Source organism: Amblyraja radiata, chromosome 17 (genome assembly GCF_010909765.2).
Source record: "Amblyraja radiata isolate CabotCenter1 chromosome 17, sAmbRad1.1.pri, whole genome shotgun sequence".
Taxonomy (NCBI): domain Eukaryota; kingdom Metazoa; phylum Chordata; class Chondrichthyes; order Rajiformes; family Rajidae; genus Amblyraja; species Amblyraja radiata.
The window spans coordinates 19,783,268-19,810,069 of record NC_045972.1 but is presented as its reverse complement, the minus strand read 5'-3'; the positions used below and the strand labels follow the sequence as shown (position 1 = coordinate 19,810,069).

Sequence of the window (26,802 nt, the reverse complement as noted above, 5' to 3'; positions counted from 1 at the left end):
CAATAATAAACCGGAACTTAAATCAGTAAAATCATCTTGCACCTTATTTCTCCCTCCCTCTCTCTTTCTCTCCCACAGTTTTCCATTCTTCAACCCTGTGGAGGATTGGGAGTTGGATTTATTTTAATTGCCTATCTTGCTTGGAGCTTGGGATAACTGATACTATGCTGAAATGTATAAACAACAAACTGCTGATGTTGGTTTACACAAAGGGCTGGAGTACCTCAGCGGGTCAGGCAACAACTCTGGAGAACATGGATAGATGATCTTTCTGCTCAGGAGGCTTCTCCAGCAGGGACTGTATAATGGCACCACCAAAAAATCTACTAAATTTCATTGCCACGTACGAGAATGTCCAGGTTCATATGCTGATTGGAACTGGGATTTGATGGAGCCCAGATTGCTCGTAATACTGGCCTGGTTTTCCAAAAGGGAGTTCAGATTGTTAGTTACCTTGTAAAATGTCCCAAAAAGCCTCCTTTGCCTCATAGTCAGGATTGAACCTGGGTCTTTGACGATGTATTGCAGCAACTCTACTGCTGTGCCACTCTGCCGCCCTGTGCTGCCTCTTTTTTAAGCGTTTGTAAGGTTTGTATTGATGAGGAAGCTCATGAGGTATGACCTTCGTTATTCTTCTTGGGCAAGTGTGGGACAGACAGAATGCAACTCTTGCAATGGAGTGTGGGACATGGTGCTGACAAGTGGGGAATGACCCCCCCCCCCCCCCCCCCCTTGAGGGAATTACTTTAATTCTTTCTGGGGAAGTAGGTATCTCTGGCATCTTTGTTTATCATGAGCAAACCTTGAGAGGGCGATGATGAGCCAACATCTTGAACCACTGCACTAATGGAACCCTCACCTTGCTCTTAGGGAGTGCTTTCCAAGAGTGAGATAGGGAATGAATAGAGGTTATATATCTAAGTCAGGAAAGGATGATTCTTCAGTTAGAAGGGGCATGCTGATGATGTTACAATTGGCACAATTAAAAGTATTATTGCAAAGATTTGCTACCTTGCAATCAATAGGAAGGATGTGAGAAACAGAGTTAGCTGTGGACTAACTGACCCGTCAAGCCTGCTCTGTAACTCACTATGTTGACTGATTCCTTGCCTTATTCAACGTTCCCAGTCGATGCCCAAATCTGTCAATCGCCATCCAAAAAGTTCTCCAGTTGAATTTATGAATATATCCAATGTCCGAGCGTCACTGAGATAGAGAATTCCAGACTTTTATAAAATTCTGTAAAGAAAGTTCTCCTCAACTCAGTCCTAAATTGTTGATCCGACACCCTGAGACTTTGCCTCTGGTTCTAGGCTCTCCCAGTTAAAATAAACACCCATGGCATCTACCCTGTGAATGCCTCTCAAATCTTATATGTTTCATAGAGTCATAAACCGATAATGTTACTGCACAGAAACAGGCGTTTCAATCTACTCTGTCCATATTGAACCCCCATAGCCATCTGCACTAATCCTGCTTACCAGCTTTCAATGCCCTGGCAATTCAAGGCTTCACCCTAATAGTTGTTAAATATCGTGAGAATATCTCCCTCCACTACTGTCCCAGTATTTTCCAGTCACCGTGAATGAAAATGTTCCTCAGACCCTCCCTGACCCTCTTCCTCCTATTAGACATCTTCACCATGACCTCCATGTTCTTATATTCTATGTCCCGTACAGACAGTAGTCAGGATCAAACCTGGGTCTCTGGCACTGTGAGGCAGCAAATCTACTGCTGCGTCACTGTGCCATAGATGAAGACTACTCAAAGATTCTCAAAATAAGGGGCTGGTCGTTCAGAAAAACATGCAAACCAGAGTTTGGTGAATCTTTGGAATTCTCTACCCTAAAGGACTGTGGCCGTTCAATCAATGATCTGTTCATGGCACGAATGGCTCGAGCGGCTGAATGTCCTATATTATCTCTTATGTTCTTAGGTTGAAGGCACAACCCCTTTATTCCGGGAATTAACCGAGTGAATTTACCCTCACAGTGATTCCAAGGCAAGCAATCGCTTGTCAAATGTTTTTTATCGTGAGTCTTGGGCCTCACAAACATTTGCCACGGAAGTCAGTGGGAGTAAACAAATCTGAGCTAAGGCTGCAACACTACAACAGTCCTCTGTGTGCTGTGAAATAACAAAGAGCATTTTATTATTTGCTAATTGAAATGTTCCAGGCATCGTTGGTGCTTCGTGGCCGGACCAACCCCCTTGATGAGTGCAGAAAAGCGGCTTCAAGAAATATTTACATGCTTGTTCCCTCTCATTACCTCAGTCCAGTGAAGAGCCAGGGTCAGGAGAGTTATTAGTGTGGAGCAACAATAATCTCCTTTCCCCTTAAACCATTCATCGCCTGCTTTGTTGCACGGTTTCCCACTTAGGTAAAACTTTCCCCTGGAGTTCATCTTTGTTTATTGTTCTCTATCTTTTTTTGCACCACGTCTTTTATTTGATTTGAGGCTTTTCACAGTTTGCAAAGTAAATCACTGGCTTATAAATTAGACTGCAAGCCAAGCATTGTGTTAGAAGGCCTGGACCTGTTTGCACAAACTGTAATTGGCACAAAATCCTATGATTCAAACTCTAGGCCACTTAGGGGTCTGAAATGGATTCCTCGCATGGCGTTGAGAGCTTAAAGGGCGTTCGGAACCTAATGCAGGGGTGGTAAAATAGAGAAGGAGGTCATGATTGGAGGCGTTGATATTTGCTATAATTTAAGTAATTACTAAGTGAGAGGTTCTACCCTGTGAACCCCAAATGGGAAATCACATCATGAAAATTAATACATAGAACATACAGCAGTGCCGCACAAGGGCAGGCCCATCGGCCCATGATGTCTGTGCTGAATATGATGCCAAATTAAACTAATCCCCTCTGCCAGCAATGGTGCATAACCCTCCCTCCATATGCTGATCGGAATGTCTCTCACAATGTTGCACACGCACACGTACACACTGACACACATAGTCACACACAGACACACACACACACACACATTGACACACACACTCACACATATACACACACACACTCACACATATACACACAGTCACACACACACACATTGACACACATAGTTTCACACACACACAGACACACACACACTGACACACACACACACACACACAAACACACATTGACCCACATTCACATTCAGACATACAGACACACACCCTGACACACACACATTCACATTCAGACACACAGACACACACAGACACTCACAGACACACACACACACTGACACACACACACACACACACATTCACATTCAGACATACAGACACACACAGACACTCACAGCCACACACACACACTGACACACATACATACACACACATGGACACATTCACATTCAGACATACGCACACACACACACACATAAATACACACACGGTCACTCACATTGACATTCACACACACACAAACAGATGCATAATTGCACATACACACACATTCACACTCACATAAGCAGTCACTCACATTAAGCCACATTCACACACACGCAGATGCATGATCTCACACACACACTCACACTCACAGGCACACATACACATACACACACACAAGCTCTCGTTCACACCAAGCACATATTGCAAACACACACACACACACACACACACACACACACACACACACACACACACACACAATTTTTACAAACCTGACCATTTACTTTCAGCCACACACTCTCCAAGTGGAACATCCGGACCTGATTTTGCTGCATTATTTCTGCATGACTTTATGCAGCATCCTAAAGTTGTATGTGAGGAAGGAGAACATTGAACCATTTATTTTTGTCATTTATGAATGACATTTTTCTTAAATGCATCCTCTGCCCACGGTGGGCACCAGCTGTAGCTGGCATTGCCAATGTGGGCTTTGCCAGTCAACAGCAACCTTATGGCAACTTTTCAAATTGTCTAATGGTGCGGATTGTGGCCCTGGCTGATTTCTTTGTACCCATACCCCGCCCACATCACTGTGATAGGTCCTCAGGTTATAAATGGACCCATCTCTTGCCCAGCTCTCATGTTTCATGTTTGTAGATCTCTCAGTCTCCAAAAAAACCCAGAGAAAACAATCCACCTGGAGTGGAAATCTCGTCCGAGGCTCGTCTCCTGCTCATCCCAGATAACCGGGAACTGGAAGGTGGAGAGAGTCAGTGGCGGCGGACAAAGGGCCAATAAGGCGAACCGGAGGTCTTACCTTCTGCGCCCTGAAGGTCGTCTGCAGGAGGCGCCCCCTGGGCACAAAGATTGAAGGCCAGGCGAGAGAGGGACAATGGTTCACGGGCGATCCGGATGGAGACGATGGCTGCAACTGGTCTTTATGGCCAAATGCAGCTGGGACTTTGCAAATAACACCAAAACCTGGCGACTCTTGCCGATGGACTCAATGGGCCGTTTCTTTGCATTTGGTACTAAATCGGGGATTGTACTTGTGTATGGCCATAATCTTACTGATCTGTGTGCAAAACGAGAATTTCACAGAACCTTGGCTGCCTGACGATAAAAGAACCATTGAACCTAAAACTAAACTAAACTCCAGCGACACGTCGATCAGGACACATCGACCCACAAACGCAATGTCCTCTTGCCTCACACGCCATCCCTCGAGAGTTCAACTGATAAATGAAAACTAACGTTTAACCTCAATGTGCCAATAAACAACCTGCCTGGAGGATTTGAGGCAAAGTCCAACCGGGATTTTCCCAGAACTTCAATGTAGTCTTCGTTGTTCTTCTGTTCCCAGGGCAATAGGAAGCTGAGCAATGGCCAACCATTATGGTTGCTAGATCTGAGTACAATCACTGATGCTGACAATCTATGTTAGAGGAGCCAAGATACGAATAAGCGCTCCATCTGGTTCTTGTATATTTAGATTATGTGAGCATTAATATTTTGGATCTCGCCTTCTAAAGGCTTTGCTTTTCCAACGTATGTCATTGCTGTTCTGCAACAACTGCGAGTTTTTCTATAGTTTCTTTAACGCGGAACCAAGCCTCAAGGAGTTTACCAGGAGAGAAGCCAAACAAAAAACTGATGTGGAGATATCGGTAAATGTTAACGTGCTTGGTCAAAGTGAAAGGTTTTAACAAGTGTCGCAAAGGAATTAATAAAGAAAGGCAAAGAGCAAATAAAACCCAGACTGCTAGAGGAACGCATCAGATGGCATCTGTGGAGGGAATGGATGCGACTTTAAGGGTCGGGACCCTTCCTCAAACAGATCAGACAGGCAGATCCAGCATCTACTGCCTCTTGTGTTTCCAAAGGCAGAGAGCACTAGGGGGTGAATTCCAGAGCTTAGGGCCTAGGCAGCTAATGTCAGAGCCACAAATGATGGAGTGGATAAAATTGGCGATGAGCATGTGTATTTTGTTGATGCATAATACTGCAGCCACGTTATAATAATGGTGGATGGAAATAATGTTTAGCACGGTGCATTGGTACTGACCAAGCAGGCTGCTTTGTCTGAGATAAAGTCGAGCTTCTTGGGGATTGTTGGATTTCAAACAAGCAAATGGGGAGCGCTCCGTCACACCACTGACTTTTAGTTTAGTTGAGTTTAGAGATACAGCGCGGAAATAGGCCCTTTGTTCCAACGACTCCGCGGTGACCACTGATCACCCCATGCACTAACTCTATGCTACACATTTGGGACAATTTGCAATTTTTACTGAAGCCAATTGACCTACAAACCTGTATGTCTTTGGAGTGTGGGAAGAAACCGGGGAGAAATCTCACGTGGTCACAGGGAGAACGTACCAACTTCATAAAGACAGCACCCATAGTCAGGTTCGAACTCGGGTCTCTAGCGCTATAAGGCAGCACCTCTACCGCTGTGCCACTGTGCCACATTGTCTATGGATATTAATTCTATACATTCACCACCTTCTGGCTAAAGAAATTCCTGCTCACCTCCATTCTATTTCTCCATAAAACCAGAGGGAACGGCAGGAAAAGCACAATAACATGTTGTAAGTGAGACCAAGCAATAGATGCAATAAGTAAATTGTTCGAGCCAGGGACAGAGGGATTTAAGGGCCTGTCCCACTTGCCGATTTTTTCGGCGACTGCCGGCGACATATTAGTGTCGCCAAAAGATTTTCACCATTTCAAAATCCAGCGGCGACAAAAAAAATGTTGCGACACTTGAAAAAACACCACGCGTCATACGTCATCACGCCGCAACATTTTCGGTGACCTGATACGTCGATCAAAGATCGCCAAGTGGGAAATGCCCTCAAAGCTCTAGCATTAATTGAATTGAATTGAATACTTTATTGTCACATGTGACCAGTCACAGTGAAATACTTTGCTTGCATACCCGAGGTTTGCAAATAGTCGCCCATAAAGAACACTTACAAAATTACAAATCCCCCCCTCTCCTCCCATGCCAGGTCCCCCTTTGTTCTTCCCCCCTCCCCCCTCCCTCACAGCGGTCAGTTGAATTCTTCCCTTACAAAGAATTGGGACAATAAGGCACGCTGAAGAGGCTGTCCCACTTGGGCGGCCTAATTGGCGAGTTTAGAAGAGTTTGAAAAAATGACGTTGAAGACCTCCTTCGACCATGTTGAACACCAGCTTCGACTAGCTACGACTAACTTCGGGGAAATTGGACACCGAATAATGGAGAGTGAAGACGATTTCCTTCGATCTCCTTCAACCTCCCTTCGACTATGATGAAGACTATCTACGACTACCTTCGTCTACCCGCGATTACCTATGACTAACATGCTGACTATCTACGACCTACTACGACTAAACCAATGAGTAAAAAAAGTATCGATTTTTTCCATGGCGACCTTTTTTTATTCGCGGGCATTTTTTAACATATTGAAAAAAACGCAGTGACCTAGCTGAGGCCTCGAGTACGCAGAGACCACTCTCGAGCATGAAGGAGAGTTACGAAGACCTCCTACGACCTCGTGTCGACCATGCTGCGAGTATGAGTCGAGGGCAAACCCGCGAGAACTCGCGGATTAGGTCGCCCAAGTGGGACAGGCCCTTAACAATTACGTAGGAAAGGAGTCCTATTTTTATCTTATGGCGATGCAGATACATGTACCAGCTGGAATCATGAACGTTTAAATTCTCCAGAGCAAAGATAATCCATTGACTCGGCAGCAAAGATCCACTCGGCAGTCCCATGTGTGAAACGTCAAGGCCAGATAAGCATCTTACAGCATGGTAAACAGTGAAAGCATTTCAAGAATTTCAGTTGTATATTGTTGCTAGACAGACTTTAAAGGGCAGATTATTAAAACAAACTGGAGGATTGCAAAGAAAACATTTATCCAGCTATTTGGACGGTGAGGGAAGTATTTCATTAAACACTTCAAAAAATATTTATTTTGCATGTCTTTATCTTTTAACACTTGCAGTTGCATTTAAAAAATGGAAATCTTTTAAACGCACTTAAATATCTTTGAAAATATGGTTAACTTTTACTGCTATTTTTAATCATTAACAAATCCTGTAACTCCATTTATTGTGGGGGATTTTTGGATTATGGAAAAATCAAGTTTCCCAAGATGAAAATATCAAATACTAGAGGGCAGAGGTTTAAGGTGCAAAGAGCAAAGTTTTTAACACAGAGTCCGGTGGGTGCCTGAAACCTGCTGCCGGAGATGGTGATGGAGGCAGAATCAATTGTGGCATTTAAGAAACTTCTCGAAAGGAGGGGGTATGTGCAGACAGGTAAGAGTTTGGTATCATGTTTGGTACAGACACTGTGGAGCAAAGGGCAAGCTCTTCTGATGTACAACTGTCTATGTTCTATGTTCTAAATATAGCAACAAAGCAATGCGGACAATCCAGAGCTTTGAGCCTGTAATCTCATTCAGATAAATTATTGTTGATACATTCATAAGTTCATAAGTCATAGGAGCCGAATTAGGCCATTCAGCCCATCGAGTCTACACTGCCATTCAATCACGGCTGATCTATCTTTCCCTCCTAACCCCATTCTCCTGCCTACTCCCCCTTACCTTTTACATCCCTACTAATCAGGAACCTGCCAATCTCCGCTTTAAACAAATACCCAATGTCTTCGAGATATAGCCATTTGACCCACCGAGCCCACTAGTTGTATGTTATCCCACTTTTACAATAGGGAAAATGTTATTAAGGCCAATTAACCTACGTATGTCTTTAGGATATGGGAGGAAACCAGAGCACCCAGAGGATACCCATGCTGTCACAGGGAGAACATGCACACTCCACACAGACAGCACTCAAAATCAGAATAGAAGATGATAGTCTCTGGTGCTGTACGGTAGCAGTTCAACTGGTAGATGGGGCATGTTGGATGGTGTGGGCAAGTTGGGTCGAACGGGCCTGTCCCCATGCTGTGAGACTCTATGGCATATGGGAGGAAACCGGTGCTCCTGAGGGGAATCCACATGGCCACAGGGAGAACATACAAACTCCACATGGACAGCACAAGAGGCCAGAATTGACCACAAGGTAAGGGCATCGGTAGAGTTGCTGCCTTACAGCACCAGAGACCCAGGTTCGACCCTGACCATGGGTGCTGTCTGAACGGAGTTTGCACGTTCTCCCTGTGACCTGCTTGGGCTTTCTCTGGGTGCTCTGGTTTCCACCCACAGTCCACATTCGTATGGGTTTGTGGGTTAGTTGCCTTTGAGAAAAGTTGTAAAATTATCCCTAGTGTGCGTAGGATAGTGTTAGTGTGTGTGGATTGCTGGTTGGTGATCGCTGGTTGGACTCGGTGAGCCGAAGGGCCTGTTTCCATGCTGTATCTCTACACTAAACTAAACTGTGAAGCTGCAGTTCTACCAGTTGCACCACTCTGCCTCATCATCAGTTGTATATAAAATAGTATTCGGCATTCTTGCAAGGGAGAATGGTGTCCACTGGCTTCAAAGCCAATATTCTCAAGCGCCTCCCTTGAAAACACATCTTCCCCATCTACTCCACCCTTCTTGAGGTCATCTGTTGCCGGCTCTGCCTTTTTCTAGTCTTATCCGTCGTTCAGTTTGAAGAAGGGTTCTAACACGAAACGTCGCCTATTCCTTTTCCCCAAGGATGCTGCCTGACCCGCAGGGCTACATTTTATGTCTATCTTCGGTATAAACCAGCATCTCCAGTTCCAATTTACACAACTAATCCTAACGCTGTCTGGTTTGGGGGAGGGGGTCGTGGTATTAGATATGCGGAGAGATGGAACAGACTTGAATGGTTTTCGCTGGAGTGCTGGAGATTGAAGGGGGTGATTGCTAGAAAACTAGTTTTTTTGTAAAGTTGGCTGAAGTTTGCAAACATTTCTCAGTGCTGCAATTAATTACAGTAATTTTCACGTGTGTGAATACAGTGGCTCAGTGGGTTCAACCCTGCCCTCTGGAGTTGTCCAAGTGGAGTTTGCATGTTCTCCCTGTGACCCTGTGGGTTTCTTCGGGTGCTCCGGTTTCCTTCCACGTCCTAAAGACGTGCGGGTTTGTAGGTTAACTGTAAATTACCCACAGTGTGTAGGGAGTGGATGAGAAAGTGGGATAACACAGAACTAGTGTGAGTGAGTGATCGATGGCCAGCGTGGACTAGGTGGGCCGAAGGGCCTGTTTCCATGGCATCTTTCATTCAATCAGAGTTTTAAAAATTAACATCGGAATTCGGTGCTGGAGGGTTAACAAAGTGTAAAAATAAATAATACATTGGAGCGAGCAGAACGAATTGTCTTGTTGAGTTTGTTTCTACTTACTTTGTCTGTGCTTTTACGATCTGATAGAAATCTGGTCGATGATCAGTGAATGTTAGAACTGTCTTTAAAAAAGTGGATGAAGCTTTTTTTTAATGGACCGATGTTGCACGAACGGATACCTTACGCATTGATTCCAACCTTACGGACAATGCGCCTGTACGTTGACAGCGACGTCTTTCATTCTTCAAACATTCTCGTTGTAATTTACTGGGACAACACGCAGTCTGCTGAAGCACCTCGGCGGGTCGAGCAGCATCTGGAGGATGGAGGAATTGTCGACGTTTCTGGTCGAAGCTTCCTTCTATCTCCAGAGATGCTGTTAGATCCGCTTAGACCCACTCTCCCATTCCTCTCTCCTCCCTCCCTCCCCCACTCACTTCCCTCCCTTCCTCTCCTCTTCCCTTCCTGCCTCCACTCCTTCTCCTCTCCCCTCCCCCTCCTCTCCGCCCACCCCACCTCCTCCCCTCTACTCTTCTTTCCTACCCCCCTCATCCCTCACCCCCTCCCCACCTCACATCCCATCCACTTCCCACCTCCCAACAGATGTGTGTTGCTCCAGATTCCTGCATCTTCACGCTCTTGTGACTCTATAATCAACTGACTGCTGTTTTAACATAAATCGGAGGGAAACCGGGGGCTTTTCCTGATTTAACAGGCAGGGTCTGGCAGAACAGATAATTCCTTTAAGATCCAAGGCTCAAAGTGCTGGAGGAACTCAACTGGTCAGGCAGCATCCGTGGATGGAATAGGCAGGCGGGACCATTGCATTTCGCAGCCCTTCTTCAGACTCTGAAACGTCGTCTGTCCATTCCCTCCATTGATGCTGCCTGACCAGCTGAGTTCTTCCAGCACGTTGTGTTTTGTCTGAAGAAGCGTCTCGTCCCCAAACGTCGCCCGTTCCTTCTCCCCAGAGATGCTGCCTGTCCCGCTGAGTTAATCCAGCATTGTGTGTCTATCTTCGGTGTAAATCATCTGCAGTTCTTTCCCACACATGTGTTGGTCAAGATTCCAGCATCTGTGGTTCCTCGTGTATCCATTTAAGAGGAATTGAATTAATTGCGGGTATATAATCCCGAGATTACATTTAATGAGGACAATATTTAATTCGCTTTTGAAGTTGTATTTAGTGGAGAAAACTGAAATACTCATAACTTCGGCATTAAGGATGTTGATAACAGGGCATATCCAATTCCCCGTTAAAGCGCATTTCTTTCAGCAAGCTGGTTTACGGGACTTTTCAACGAAGATACAGTCAGTAACGTGGGCTGTATGTTTTCGCTTGTTTGATGGTGGGCAGGTAGTTGCTCGTCGCTGCCCTCGGTGTGACCGGGTTGGGTATATATGTGTGTGTGGGACTCTGGAAGTTTTCAGAGGTGGGGGAAGCAGGAGATGCGTTGTAGCACCGTGAAGATGTTCCCTGGGAGATGGCGCTAGGCAGCCGGCCGGGCGCCGAGATCTCCACAAAGTTTGTCCCGGCCGCCCGGGGGAACGGCGAGAGTGCGGCTGGACTGGACTAGAAGGGCGGGGAGCGAGGGGGGAGAAGGGAGGGGAAAGGAGAGACGGGGAGGGGACGATTCAAGGGAGTAGGTGGGAGAGGAGACGGGGGAGGGAGGGAATTCCGGACAGAAGCTGCGAAGTGAGAGGAGTGGACAATTCAGGGCAGTAGGAGGGAGGGGAGACGGGGGAGGGAGGGACAGAGGCCGGGGAAGAGAGGGGAGGGGAGTGGGAGGAGAGACGGGGGAGGGAGGGACCGGGCGGGCGAGGAGACGGGGCCGGGGCTGGGAGGGGAGGGGACTGGGCAGGGAAGGGGAGGGAGCGTGGCGGGGAGAGGCGGACACTCCATTACTCCCAGCCAACATGAGTGACAAAGAAGCGGCTGTTCCCATCTCCAGGAAGCAGCGGCTGATGGCAGCGATCAGCGGCGGGGAACTCAGCCCAGGCCGCTTGCACTGCTTCATCTGCGGGGGCCGCATGAGCCCCGGGCGGGAGCAGAGGCTACAAGTGCGGACCAAGTGCTGCCCCGGCTCGGCTCGCTTGCCTTACTTCCCGTTCCTCTTGCAGCAGGAGCCGGCTCCCGGAGCCCGGGAGGTGAGCGCCGACGGCTGCGTGTTGTCGTGCTCCGTGTGCCGCTGCTTCTTGTCCGAGCAGTGGCAGTCGTTCGAGCGGTGCCGCACGCCGGTGGACAAGCGCATGTATTGGCTCAAGCGACCGCACCAGTGCGACGGCCGCGGGACGTCCCGCGAGTGGAACCCCAGCCCCGCTGCCCCCACCACCGGCCGCGACTCCGACCTCTCCTCCCTGTCCGACCAAGAGCTCTCGGAGCCCGAGCAAGAAGCCCTCCCGTCCCGCCGCCCCGACCCCAGCCCCGGGCCACGGCTCAGCTTGTCCCCCGGGGGCAGCGACGGCAGCGACGGCTGGTCCTCGGAGGACGAGAGGCAGGCGGCCGGTGCCAGGGAGAACGGACGCCCCGGGCAGCTGGAGGGGCGAGGGAGCGGGGCGATGGGCAAGGGGCACTGGGCTTGCTTCATCTGCGGCGTCGGGCTGCCCCAGGGACGCCAGCACCTGGTTCACGTCCACAAGCAGGAGGGCAGCACGGAGCGGCCCTTCTTCCCATTCCTGTGGCTCCACTACCCGCCGCCCGGCGCCAGACCCCTCAGCCCCGGCGGCAGCACCTGGGTCTGCTCCTTCTGCCACGTCTCCCTCATGCAGCAGTGGCAAGGCTTCGAGTTGGCCAAGGTGCCCGTGTTGCAGCGCCTGTACGTGGTGCCACTGAAGGGGGATGTCCCCGGCGGGCAAGGGGAGCGAGGAGGCTGCTATCTCTGCGGCCAGGACTGCGGGCAGGAGGCCACATCCATCTGCTCCAGGAGCCGGGGCGCCAGAGACCCCATGTACTTCCCATTCATCGACCTCCTTCCCTGCCCGCCCAACGCCAAGGCCATGAGCCAGGAGGGAGAGGTGTCTTGCTGCAAGCGGTGCCGCAGGGTGTTGGACGAGATGTGGTCCGGCTCGGAGAGGGAGGAAGCCATCTCCTCGGTGCAGTCCTTCCTCGGGAGGTATCTCCAGACCAACGCCCGGGCCAGCGCGGTGTGCCGCCGGCCGCCAAGGACGGCTCACCTGCCCGCCGCCGCCTGCCTGCTGTGCGGGACGGAGCTGGAAGCGGGCCGGGAGTTCCAGCTCAGCGTCGATCCTCCCACTCGCCAGGGCGAACGAGAACCTTTCTTCCCCTTCCTAGCCGCCCGGCGTCGGCCAGCCCGGGCGGAGTCGTCGGGACCGGTGCCCACCTGCCTGCTGTGTTGTCACGACCTCCTGGAGCAGTGGTGGCAGGGGAAGAACTCTCAGCATCCGAGCAGCCCGTGGTCCCGCCACTACAAGGTGGACTCCTTCGTCTGCTTCTTCTGTAGACAGGAGAGGAGGCGCTACCTGGGTCTGAAGGCGGTGACGGTGACCCGGCTGCCCGTGTTCATCTATGCCCCGCGGGTGCCCGACGCTCTGCTGGTGGACGATGGCAAACAGTTGACGATCGGCACGTGTGAGGATTGCTGGGCTATGGTCTTGGCCGGGAACTCCGCCAAACAAGGGAGCCGAGTGGATTCTCTATCTCCATCCCAGAACTCTAAGGTAAGATGTGTGGCTTGTTGATGTGCGATGGCCCCTGCAGGTGCAGCCGTGAACCAGAAGTCCAGAGGTACAAACGTGGAGACCAGGTTGAGATCTCTCCATGATAGCTGGGAAATGTTTCATATTGATCGATGTCAACGAGAACATTAGGAACAAGGGCAGAAGGTCAGATACGATGTGGAGACCAGGTTGAGATCTCACCATGAAAGCTGGGAATTGTATAATATGCATTGATGTGAAGGTCATCTGGCCGTTATCTAGCTTGCAATAAGATAATGGTTGATCTTATTCCACTTACTTACTGTGGAAGTGAACGAGTCAACCCCCTTGCCTCTCCTGTTAAGATCTTCTAAACATCTCTGAAGACCACCAAATGTATTCAATGACTTCACTTTCACACCTCCTCTGGTGTGGGAATTCCATATGATCACTACACTACAAGAGAACAAATCCCTCTCTATCTTAAACCGGAGACCCAATATTCAGAAACAATGCTCCCTTGTTCTCAATGTTCCCCTAAGGGAAACCTTCCTCTTGACAACTACTCCTTCAAGGTGCCTTAACATCTTGCATGTTTCAATAAGATCATCCCTCGTTCTTCAGATTTCCAATGACTAAACGATGATCCTGTCCAATGCCTTCAGCTCAATCACTTTCTCACAAGAATAGACCCTGAGAGCTTTCTCTGAATTGCCTCTGATGCAATTGACAAGGAAAACAAAATTGCCCGCAATGTGATCTCACCAATTTCCCGTATAGATGTAGCTAGACCTCCCAACTGTTATACTCCCAGCTCCCTGTACTTAAATACCCCATTCCATCTGCCTTACTGAAATCTGAATACTACTCTTAGTATTGGTGACCATGGGACCATGCAAGTACTGTATTGTAAAGGCCCATCATTGTGACTGAGGGTGATCTGTTGTCCTTTCCTAGTCTGCCCTATGGCTGTGTGCTTGACATTTGACAGTCCCATAACATGATCCAATGTGCTGTAACAAATTACCAGGATGTTTTCAAACAGGTCACCTTGTTGTTGCCTTGTTGTCTTTGACCCTTTAAATGAGTGCCAAACTGCATCTCATTTCTCATATCATTTTGTAACTAAATCACATGCATGACTTGTGGTACATGGATTAAGCAGTGGGTTGGGCATATGTGTACCATGCCACTCCACTGTATTTCAGTCCATTGGAAAATATCTATATTTGGATCAATTAAAGTTAGGGTGGGTGATTCCTCCATAACGTTGGTGAGTGGGCATTTTAAAAAAATACCATTTCAATTCTGCTCAAATGAAGCTTGATTGAATGGACACTATCACCCAAGGGTTCTGTTAGTAACTAGACTGCGCCCAAATCAAACCTTGAGCAGAGGCAAGGAACTGGCAAAATTGTTCCCATTCCCTTCACAAAAAAAACAGAGGGACCACAGTGGAGGTGTGCATGAAGCATTCTCAGTGGAAATAATGAAGAGATGATCACCTTGGTTGGAGTGTTGTGACGTTATCCAAGATCTTGCTTCTTTAACACCAGGGACTTGCTCTTCCTGGTTTATTCAGATATGGTGTTCAAGTAGTAGGTGCTGGCAAAGGGTTTATCGATGATCTGCTAGTCTTGATTATCAGTATATTTCTCTCCAGTCAATGAAACTAATGTCATGTAAAATGAAAATAGACATTGCGAACAATTACTTACTCCATTGTTGTTATTGTTCCGGGCGATACATAACACTTTGTAATGAGGAAATATATATTTGCAAGGCATATTGATGTTTGGAGTTAAGTATGGAATCTCTGCATGGAAATTACTGCATTAAAACCACTGATATCTTGCAAGAACCTTTTCACTTTGCTGCAAATTACTTTATCACTGATGCCATTCACAGAATAGTTCTTGTTGCTGTCAGCGTGTGGATCCCACCTTGTCACTTGGAGGGGTACAGAAGCTTGCTGTCTCATTCTGACTGAGACCAAGTCATACAGTGTTATCACTGGGGCTGCTGCATAGTGAAGCAGGGAGTGGGTGATCTTGACACCTGAATCCACCTGAACTGCGGAGAAATTGTGCATGCTGCGATGCAATGCGATAGAATGCTTTCTATGGCGCATATGCAGAAGTTGGTGAGAGTTGTTGGGGACATGCTGAACTTCCGAAGCCTTTTAAGGAAGTAGAGGTATTAGTGTGCTTTCTTGGCCACTACTTTGATATGGGTGGTCCAGGCCAACTCGCTGGTGAAATAAGTGTTGCATTGGAAGTCATTGCCTCAGAGTGAGGTGTAGTGAGGTTGACAATTATGTGTTTTACAGTGATTTTGGCATAATTGAAGCTCAGTAAATGGTGTCATGTTTAGTTTAGTTTAGAGATACAGCATGGAAACAGGCCCTTCAGCCCACCGGGTTCATGCCGACCAGCGATCCCCGCACACTAACACTGTCCAACACGCAGTAGGGACAATTTTCAATTTTACTAAGCTAATTAACCCACAAACCGGTACGTCTTTGGAGTGTGGGAGGAAACCGGAGCTCCTGGAGAAAACCCGGAGTGAGAGATAGATCAGCCATGATTGAATGGTGGAGTAGACTAGAATGGCCGAATGGTCTAATGCTGCTGCTATCACATATCTGTTTATAAATTCTAGAAAGGCGCTATATAAATCCCATCCATTATTATTATTATTACGTGTGAGCGAGATTTTCACACTTCAGCATACTGACTTGAGAGGATTTGCTTCAGTGCTCCAAAGTACCTGGCAAGCATCTTGTTTATTAAACACTCTTGCTGCAGAGGTTGTGGCTCTCGTAAGTGGAAGAATGCACTTTCCTTTCTTATTAGGTGTGGACCTATGAAGGAGCCTCCAACTGTTGCCCCCTCCAGCAGTGCAGAGTGTTGCTTAACCTTTGGTGCTATCAGTCTGGGTCCAGCAAACTGTTCTGGTTAAATGCTGCCGCTCGCTGCAATTGCATCTTCCCCACAGTGAGTTTTTTGCAAACCATGTTTCAACTTACACAGTAGAGCAGCATATGGCATAAATATTTATTCACCTTTCACAGAGAGTTAAGCTTGGAAATGTTTTCCCTATTTCTGCAGCTACCACCAACTTCATAAGTACATAACACCGCTTGATGGCTGTGACAGTCGACATTGCTGTTCCTGCTGGGAGAACCACCTTTTACATGTAATCTCCAGAGTGCATTGAGCAAACAGCATTGTGTGTGTGTGTGTGTGAGGATTTTTACTACATTTCACTCGCAGTTTACGATAGGGAGACAATTTTCTTGGTATCTTCCCTGAAAGTGCAGTGTTTAACACCAAGGCAATTGAAGTTTCTCCAGTTATGGAACTAAACAAAATAAAGGAAAAGGCCAGAATTCAAACAGTTCCAGCATTACATATGACTTTGAACTATGTGGGAACAGGTGTGATTCTTCCTTCTCCCAAACCTTGCTGATCTCTTAATTAGATATTTGCTGATCTGAACTTCAATGCTATTTACCCGCCTAGCTCCAAATAGAAACATAGAAAATAGGTGCAGGAGTAGGCCATTCAGTCCCTCGAGCCAGCACCGTGATTCAATATGATCATGGCTGATCATCCAAAATCAGTACCCCGTCCTGGCTTTTTCCCCATCTCCCTTGATTTAGTTAGCCCTGAGAGCTAAATCTAACTTTCTCTTGAAAACATCCGGTGAATTAGCCTCCACTGCCTTCAGTGGCAGATAATTCCACAGATTCACAACTCTCTGGGTGAAAAGTTTGTTCCTCATCTCAGTCCTAAATGGCCTGCCCCTTATTCTTAAACTATGAGCCCTGGTTCTGGACCCCCAACACTGGGAAAATTTACCCTGTCCAATCCTCTAAGAATTTTTTATACTTCCATAAGATTCCCTCTCATCCTTCTAAATTCCAGCAAATACAAGCCCAATCGACCCATTCTTTCATCATATGTCAGTCCCGCCCTCCTGGGAATTATCGTGGTGAATGGCCTACTCCTGCACTCCCTTAATAGCAATAATGTCCTTCCTCAAATTAGGAGACCAAAATTGCACACAATACAAATCTCTGTTTACACGTAGAAAAAAGGAACTGCAGATGATGGCTTACAAAAAAATAAGGCACAAAGTGCTGGATAATGTCGCAGGTCAGACGGCATCTATAGAGAACGTGGTTAGGTGACGTTTTGGGTCAGGCTGATCAGCTCGTAACATCATCTGTCTATGTTCTCCAGAGATGCTGCCTGATCCACTGAGTTACTCCAGCACGTTGTACCGCTTATATCCTTGCCCAACAGCATCCTTTTATGTTCAAAAGGGAACTGCAGATGCTGGAATATCGAAGGTACACACAATTGCTGGGGAAACTCAGCGGGTGCAGCAGCATCTATGGAGCGAAGGAAATAGGCGACGTTTCGGGCCGAAACCCTTCTTCAGCATCCTTTTATGTTGATCTTGAAATCAAGAGATTTTTGCGGAGTTGCAAATTTCCGCTTGTTTTATATTTCCTAGATTCCTTTCCAAAGGCCTATTGTTAACATTTAGACCGTGTGCTCGTGCCCTTGATGCTTTCCCATCAGAAGAGCATGTTGAGTCATCCTAATGTTTCAAATTCTCTCGATTAAATCATGACACTTATATTCTGGGAAGTGTAAGGTATGTGTAAGCTTTTAAAAAAAATAAAAACCTGTGCTGCATTCTCTCGAAGGTCAGGGCATCCTATATATGAATTCATATTTGAATTATGAACCGGAGTAGGAGTTGGCTGCTCCCACTGACAAGAAGATCATGTCTGTTCAGATTATAACCTCAGTTTCATGTTGCCCTGTATCCACCTTGACTCTCGTCCGCTCGTTTATTAAGAATCTATCTACTTCTGGCATAGAAACATTCAGCTTCTAGTGCCTCTTGAGGACTCGTGGGCCTTGGAGAAAATATTTCCTATCATCTCGGCGTTAAGTAAATGACCTCTTATTTTGAACTGGTGCTAAAGTAGTTCTAGGCTCTAATCACTCGAGGAGACATCTTCTCCGCACGTAAGGTAGACACAAAATACTGAAGTTACTCAGCGGGACAGGCAGCATCTCTGTATAGAAGGAATGGGTGATATTTCAAGTCGAGACCCTTCTTCAGACCCATCTATATCCAGAGATGCTGCCTGTCCCGCTGAGTTACTCCTACATTTTGTCACTATCTTCGGTGTAAACCAGCATCTGCAGTTCCTTCCTACACTATTCTCCGCACCTACCCTGCAAGCTCATGGTCCTGCCTAAGGTGTGATGACCAGAATGAACTCCAGTACAGACACTCCCTAATTTATGTAAGGGTTGCGTTACGAACCCTTGCGTAAGTCAGGTTTTACGTAAGTCGGAATCACCATCCCCTTCCCCTGCCTGAAATAACTCACTGAGAGTATTAACTGTCTCAGCTGTGTCCAGGGCACTTTCTGCAGTGCTTGGCGTTCTGGGTAAGCACCATTTGCCATTGCCGGCTTGATTCCAATGTAAACTTGAGTGATGGTGGAAATTACAAATTGCGTTGATTGCACTAGGGACTAAGTTAAGGAATTGTTTACGTAGGTCGATTATTGCGTAAGTCAGGGTGTTGAGTTGAGTTCAGTTTATTGTCATGTGTGCAGGAGCATGCTATTCCAGTCAGCAGAAAGACTATACATGATTACAATCAAGCTGTCCACTGTACAGATACATGATGAAGGGAATAACGTTCAGTGCCAGATAAATTGTCTGCACTCCAGTGTTGGCGATAGGGATGGGTAGGTCAAATTCCATTCGCCCTAAAAAAAAATAATTCTTATTAAAGGCATGCATTGATGTGTCTGTGGAAGGTATCTCTGTAAGAGTGTTTCAATTTAAATTCCTGGCCATATCTTGATGGAATGGAAGCGTAAATTAAGGCCTCATCTCTCCCTTTGTAATACCCGCAAACCAAATGCCAACATCAACTGGGCATGCCTGATTGCTTTTAAAAAGGCATCCATTTCATTTAAACAAGTGGCGTTCGAATGATATAGACCTTTCACTGGTGCCTGCACGTTTAGTTTGCGCTGACAAGTGATCCCTGTACAATTGCACTATCCTACGCACTAGGAACAATTTATAATCTTTACTGAAGCCAATTAAACTACAAACTTGTAGATCGTTGGCGTGTGGGAGGAAACTAGAGCAACCGGGAAAAACCCACGCGGTCACGGGGTGAACGTACAAACTCCGTACAGACAGCACCCGTGGTCAGGATCGAACCTGTTTCTCTGGCACTGTAAGGCAGCAACTCCTTGCCGCCCCTGTTTATGTTTGTACTTTAGCCAGTGTGGAGTCCATGGCCATTGAATGTGGTTCCCATTTATATCTGACATCCTTCCAACTCGTGTTGCTGGAGAACTACTGTAAATGGAAAGCTCGGAGGAGTTCCCTGTTTTCTTTCTGTCCCAAAGCACTGCTCTGTATACTGATAACCGGTAGCAGAGAGCAGAATAGGATTGAACTTCAGTTATTGAACTTTTTAAGTTCAAAAATAAACTTTATTCCGAATAATATAAACAAAATATACAAACTAAATCTGGAAAAACTCTTCGTAAATTCTCAGTAGCTATTCATCCAATAGTGTCCTGCTCAGTATTGTTTGCATCTATCTTTAAAGAAAACATCGCGTGGCCCTGTCTGGGTGGTATCTCTCCGCTTGTTAGAGGGGTGTCCCCACTGGACTCTGCTCCTCAATGTCCAGCAGCGGAAGGACCCTGGACTGTGATCCTCCCTCACAGAGCGTTGGTGTTGGCTGCACTGAGCTTCAGCTCGTCCCTTAGCACATACTGTGCAGTTTGGACTGGGCCAGTCGGCAACATTCCCTGATGGACATCTCGCTATGCTGGGAGATCAACAAGTTTCAGACGGACCACAGAGAGTCAAACTTCAGTCGTTGCTCAATACAGCTGAGTAGCGGTGCACATGGTGCAGTTGCACGCCAAGCCTTCTGTGTGTCTGCAAACGGCTTCTTCTGAAGGAGCCTACCTTTTCTGAGCAGAAATAGAGATGGCAAGGAAGGGGGACAATTAACAAGCGTGGACAGAGTGGGCGTGCTCCTGCTATATGGGCAAGAGGGAAGAGTAAACATTAATGCCCTTGTATGAGAAATATCTGGTACATGCAGTATTAGTGTGTGTCATTCATGCTGTACTGCCGAAACCAGGAGTCCCTAAAGCACTTGGCTGCAGGCCTGAAACGGAAAATCCAGATGTTACTTTTTGTCACCCACATTACTGAATCCAACCCTTGGAGAAGGGAAACAGCTGTGGACAATTATAAGTAGACATCAGTAATTTAGGGTGATTGTCCAATTGCAGGCTTTGCTGAGTTAATTATTACAAGGAAGCGTGCATTTGCCATTTTCTTCTGAGTTGTGGTCTGTCATAACATTGCATAACTGCACCCTCTAGTGCTTACACCTATCATTACACCTCCCCAGCACCTTGAATGGTATGTGCATGTCTCGTGAGACGCTGAGATGTTTCAGCGCAAATGCTTGAGCCGGTACTTTCACATCAGCGGGAATTTGCAAGGTTGCAGAATTATAGTTGTGCTTATTTCCTTGGGCAGCCTTTCCAAGTGAAGTAAAGCGGCATCCATTGCATCCTGTCAGGTTCCTCTGCGTGAGAGAGAGATCGCATATAGAACATAAGAATGTTTGGAGCCGCAGTAGACCACTCGGCCCCTCGAACCTGTCCCGCCATTCAGTATGATCATGGCAGATATAGGGGTATAAATTCATGAGGGGAATAGATTGGGTCAATGCACACAGTCTTTAACCCAGCGTAGGGAATCAAGGACCAAAGGACATAGATTTAAGGTGTGAGTGGAAATTGGAACCTGAGGGGCACCTGGTGTGATTACGGAACAAGCTGCCAGAGAAGGTAGTTGAGGCCGTTGCTGTACGAGACATTTGAGCAGGTACATGATAGGAATAGTTGAGAGGGATATGGGCCAAATGTGGCTGGTGGAAACAGCTCCATCCAAGACGGCAAGAAATTGCAGAGAATTGTGGACGCAGCCCAGGCCATCACACGAACCAACCTCCCTTCCATTGACTCCATCTGCACTTCATGCTGCCTCGGCAAGGCCACCAGCATAATCAAGGACCAGTTTCATCCAGGTCACTACCTCTTCTCCCATCTCCCATCAGGCAAGAGGTAGAGCAGCGTGAAAACACACACATCCAGATTCAGGGACAGTTTTGTCCCAGCTACTATCGGGTAACTGAACCATCCTATCACCAACTAGGGAGCGGTCCTGACCTACCTTCTATCTCATTGGAGACCCTCAGATTATCTTTACTTGGACTTTATTGGACTTTATCTTGCACTCTATGTTAATCCCTTTATCCTGTATCTGTACAATGTGGATGGTTTGATTGTAATCATGTATAGTCTTTTTGCTGACTGGATAGCACACAACCAACAAGCTTTTCACTATACCGCAGTACACGTGCCAATAAACGAAATAAACCTATTAAAAAAAGACACAAAGTGCTGGGAATAATTTGGTGGGTCAGGCCGCATCTCCAGAGAACATGGATTCGGGTCGGGACCTGTCCATGTTCTAAAAAGATGCTGCCTGACCCATTGAATTACTTCAGCACTTGTTTAAGAAATACTCCAATACTTTGTGTCTTGTAATCCTGTTGTTTTTTCCAAAATGCTTATGGTTTGCAGGAATTCCACCGTTTCCTTAGAACGGTTGGATAGTCGTAGCTGGTGTCACTGAGGGTTAAGTGTAGTGCAGTGAAGAATGTGTTGGAGGTTTTGTTTCCAAGTGAGTCCTGCAATCTTGCACTCCAAGTGGAGATGTCATACTCGGAGGGAGCATATGTTGGTGATAGGATTACAGCATTGATATCTATAAAAAAACATCCAGAGCACAATTAATAGTTTCTGTTCTTCCAAACTTGTGTTATGTCTGGAGAGTGTATTTTGAGCTGTGCTACATTAAGCCACAGTTGGTCACTGAGCTGTCAGCAGTGATGAAGTAACAAAATATATTGCCTTCATTATTATGGTTGATACAGATTAACTAATTCACAAAATAATTTTAGTGTTAACTTTGACATAAACTGGGCTAATTAAGGGGCACTTATAGTTAGACGTTCCACCAGAAACAACTTTGGTTTCTGAATATCTTACTTGATTTGTTATATAAGGGAATAATTAGATCATGAGCATGTTACAAGGCTGGGACTCGTCCATGGGTGAGCTCTCTTTTGGGCTTGGGGAAAGTGTTGTAATAACTCATTTCTAGGTGGTAGCCTTGCTGATTGATAACATTCTTGCACCCAGTCAGAAGGCGGTGGGTTCAAGTCCTACCCCAGAGATGCAAGCTTTTTATTCAATCAGGAGGTGTTACATTTTTTCAAAAATGCCATTTTGAAAAAAGGAAGAAAAAGGAACAAATATTGAAAGGACTCTGAAGATAGACACAAAACGCTGGGGTAACAGTGTAAATTGTCGCTCGCGTGTAGGATAGATCTAGTGTGCAGGTGATCGCTGGTCGGCATGGACTCGATGAGCCGAAGGGCCTGTTTCTACGCTGTATCTCCCAACTAAACTAAACCAAGGTTTCAACACCCTTGAAGGACATAGGGGTTCTAAACTGGGTCTGAATCGTCTGTGGGTGATGTTTCTATTTAACGCCCATGCAAACTTGCCGTAAATGCGTTAACTACAGTCAAACTTTGGAAACGGCCACTCTGGAAAATCCTGACATCAACACTACAGGCATGGAGATAACTTCCCTCCACGATAATGTCATTTGGTGATTCACAAACCTCAACCTTAAAACTATTGTTGTAATTATGGCAGGAAAATTGATAGAAACGTCTCGGGATCGACTGGACACGATAGGTTGGGCACTGATCCCCTTGCTCTCGAGTTTCTCCTGGCAGTGCGCATTATCAACGTGATGCACAAAAATAGTTTCACGTTGGAGACCCTGACTTCAGATTCAGTCATGTTTTATGATGTAACTTGATGTTTACTGCTGCTTTGTAATCAATCCCAGATATGATTTTTTTTCTCCCTTTTACACTCCTGCGTTAGAGGTTGCCTTCGCAGATGGGGAACCAATTATGGTGCTAGCGGTGCTGAGAGTGGCGATGACGGGCAACTGCCCTGTGGACCATGGAACCCAGAGGGGATGAAGTTACAGGTGTGGAATGTTCACGGCCTGTGTAAATATCAGAAGCCACTTGGGAAAGTCTTTAGGTAGTCAATACGCCACGATTATTTAACTCCTTTTGCAGGGACTTTAGCCACGGGCCATGAATGAGCCTTTCAGCCCCTCAAGTCATCTATCTTATTGCTGATCTTCACTTAAACTCCTATTACCTTCCTTAGCCCATCTCCTGTGATAGATAAGACATAGGAGCAGAAATAGGCCATTCAGCCCATCGAGTCTGCGCCACCATTCAATCATTGCTGATCCGTTTTTCCTTCTAAACCCCATTCTCCTGCCCACTTCCCGTTACCTTTGGCACGCTGACTATTCAAGAACCTTTCAATCTCCACTCTAAAATTACCCAACGTGTTTGCCTCCACAGCTGTCTGTGGCAATGATTTCAGATTCGCCACCCTCTGGGTAGAGAAATTCCTCCTCATTATTCTAAAGGCACATCCTTTTATTCTAAGGCTGGGCCCTCTGGTTCTAGATTCTCCCATTACTGGAACCATCTGTTCCACATCCAATCCTTATTCCCTAGGCCCTAGCCACTCTATAGGTTAGGTACGGATCTTGTCTTGAAAGTTTTATTGTTCCACTGTTAATAATCGTTTTATTTAAGGGCAGCACGGTGGCACAGTAAGGGTAGCACAGGGGTGTAATGGTATTACTGCCCTACAACACCAGAGATCTGGGTTTGATCCTGACTGCGAGTGCTGTCTGAACAGAATTTGTACGTTCTCCCCGTGACCACATGGGTTTTCCCCAGGTGCTTCAGTTTTCTCCCACACTCCAAAGACGTGTAGGTTTGTAGGTTAATTTGATTTTGGTTAAAATGGTAAATTGTCCGTAGTATGTAGGATAGTGCTAGTACAAAGGGTGGTAGGTGCGGACTCGGTGGGCTGAAGGGTCTGTTTCTGCACTGAATCTCTAAACTCTAAACTAAACTAAACAAACTTTGTGGGGATTTATTCCACTGCTGATTTGGTATTTTTTGATTTCATTGTGAAACCATCATCATTTTCTGGCATGATCTTGATAGCCCATGTCACTGAATATTCGAAGATGTATAACTATAGAAGGGGGCTGTTTGCTTTGTTGTCTGTACCAGTTGGAAAATAGATACCCAACGTAATCCTAGCTTCCAGCTATAGGTTCAAAATCCTGCAGGTCACAACTCTGCAAGTGCACATCCAGGTATTTGTGTGTTAAATGTCAAGGTGCTGGAGGAATTGAGTAGGTCAGGCAGCATCAAGGAAGGGTATGGACAGGTGACAATCCAGGTCGGGACCCTTCTTGACTCTGAGTTTTAAGACTGAAGAAGGGTCCTGACCCAAAACATCGGCTGTCCATTCCTTCCCTGTATTCTGCCTGGCCCCCAGAGTTCCTCCAGCATTTAGTGCTTTGCTCAAAATTCCCGCATCTGCAGTCTCTTGTCTCCCACTTATGGTGCATGTTTCTGCTTCAGAGGAGGCAAAGGTATTTTTCCTCATCTTCCCTGTGATCATTTGGCTGTCAATTTCAATCTATATCTCTAGGTCTTTGACTTCTCTGCAAAGAGAGGGATGTTTTTGCTATTTATCCATTCTAGGCCACATATAATATTAAACACCTCAGTTAAGCCTCTCCTTTGCCTCCACTTATCTAAAGAAAACATATCCATCTCATTCAATTTTCCCACGGCAACAATTGCCACTCTCGACAACACCCGCATAAACTTTCTCTGCACCCTCTCCACTGCAGTCTCCTCTGTCCTGTAATATGGGGAGCAGAATTGAATGCAGTGATGAAGCTGTTGGCTAACATATATTTATTGGTTCCTTTGTTATCACATGTACCAAGGTTCAGTGACATTTTTATTTTGCATACTGTAGGGTTGAGTTCAGTAAATAATGCATCGAAACAGCCTACTGAGTCCATATGCAATGGTCGCCATATTTTGGTGCCATCTCACGGTCCCAACTGCATCTGGCCATGAAGGCCCGTTGCAGCCATCAGCACCTCCATCTGGTCAACCCGCGAGGAAAAAACAATGGCGGGCCTGGCGTGGGGGACCGACGTGAGGGATGGGGGGCGGGGAAGGGGGAACAAAGGGGAACCTGGTGCGGGGGTACTTTGTCGCTTTGCGAGCGCCCTCTATGTGGCGGCTATTTGCATATCTTGGGTATGCAAGCAAAGAATTTCACTGTGACTTGTCACATGTGACAATAAAGTATTCCATCATTCATTTATTCATTCATCGTCCCTCTCCTTGTCGGGCCATCTTCCACCTTCGTGCCCCATGGGCGCCTCCTGCAGCTGGTTTTCCCCAGTCCAGCGCCCGTCGCCAACTCCCTTCGCCGCCTCCTCCGGTTCCCGGTCTCTGGGGACAAGGAGGAGCCGTGCTCGGCAGACTCCCTCTCCCGGTTCCACAGCGGGCGAACCAGGCCTGGTGTCAGGAGATGGCCACGGATCGCCGGGTCCTGCTGTATAAAGTTCAAGAAAAACCTCACCGCTCTCACGTTCTATTCAATGGAGAACAAAGGTTCTTGAATGTCTTTAAACCATCTTTTATTGGCCTGTCCTCATTCCTTCTCAACATACAACCTGAGCTTCCTCCATTTTTCTCACATTATTCAATTTACTCCCAGTTACGTCTTTGGGATGTGGGAGGAAACCCACAGGGAGAACGTGCAAACTTTACACAGACAGCACCTGAGATCAGGATTGAACCAGGGTCTCTGCCGCTTGAAGCTGCAACCACTCTGTGCCACTCTGTGTTAATGGACGTCTATGCACACATTTGCTCATTCCCTCTCCGCTTGTATCCGCATGCACATACACAATTAAAAGTTGAAAAAGTGCAAAGTTGCAGTAATGACTAAACATTTAGTTCCGTATTGCAAACAAGATTAGTGCACATGCTAAACAGTCTGATGGAAATGTGAAAGCTAGCCTTTTGTTTCAATATTAGTGAGTTTAGTTGCTCTTTTAGAACTAACTGTTGACTGTGGCAGGGAGGTATTGAGTGCAAGCATTGTTATACAGATTTAGTGCTGTGAAAGGGGTGCAACATGTTATGAGAAGCAAGCCAACAGTCTGTCAAGGATGAGAAGGGAGTAGCTTGGATGAGCTGTACTTTCCTCCTGCATGAAAGCTGATATTTGTTACTGGAAGGCAGATATTAGCCACTGTGCATGATTCAATGCTGCTGTGTGCTTTATTGCCAACTCTGGTAAGGTTGGCTTGGGTGGAGTGTTTTTGGGCCGAG

The 26,802-nt window shown here is 46.7% G+C and overlaps 1 protein-coding gene across 3 annotated transcripts in view; it reads left to right on the top strand.

Moving 5' to 3' along the window:
- Positions 1–11,556: 11,556 nt before the first annotated feature.
- The window catches only part of gse1 (Gse1 coiled-coil protein), a 507,238-nt gene continuing 491,992 nt past the window's right edge, over positions 11,557–26,802 (top strand). For all 3 annotated transcript variants that reach the window (XM_033035828.1, XM_033035827.1, XM_033035826.1), the window contains exon 1: positions 11,557–13,341. In XM_033035828.1, coding sequence (XP_032891719.1) covers positions 11,581–13,341 — 1,761 coding nt within the window. In that variant the 5' untranslated portion in view covers positions 11,557–11,580. The remainder of the gene's footprint in view (positions 13,342–26,802) is intronic.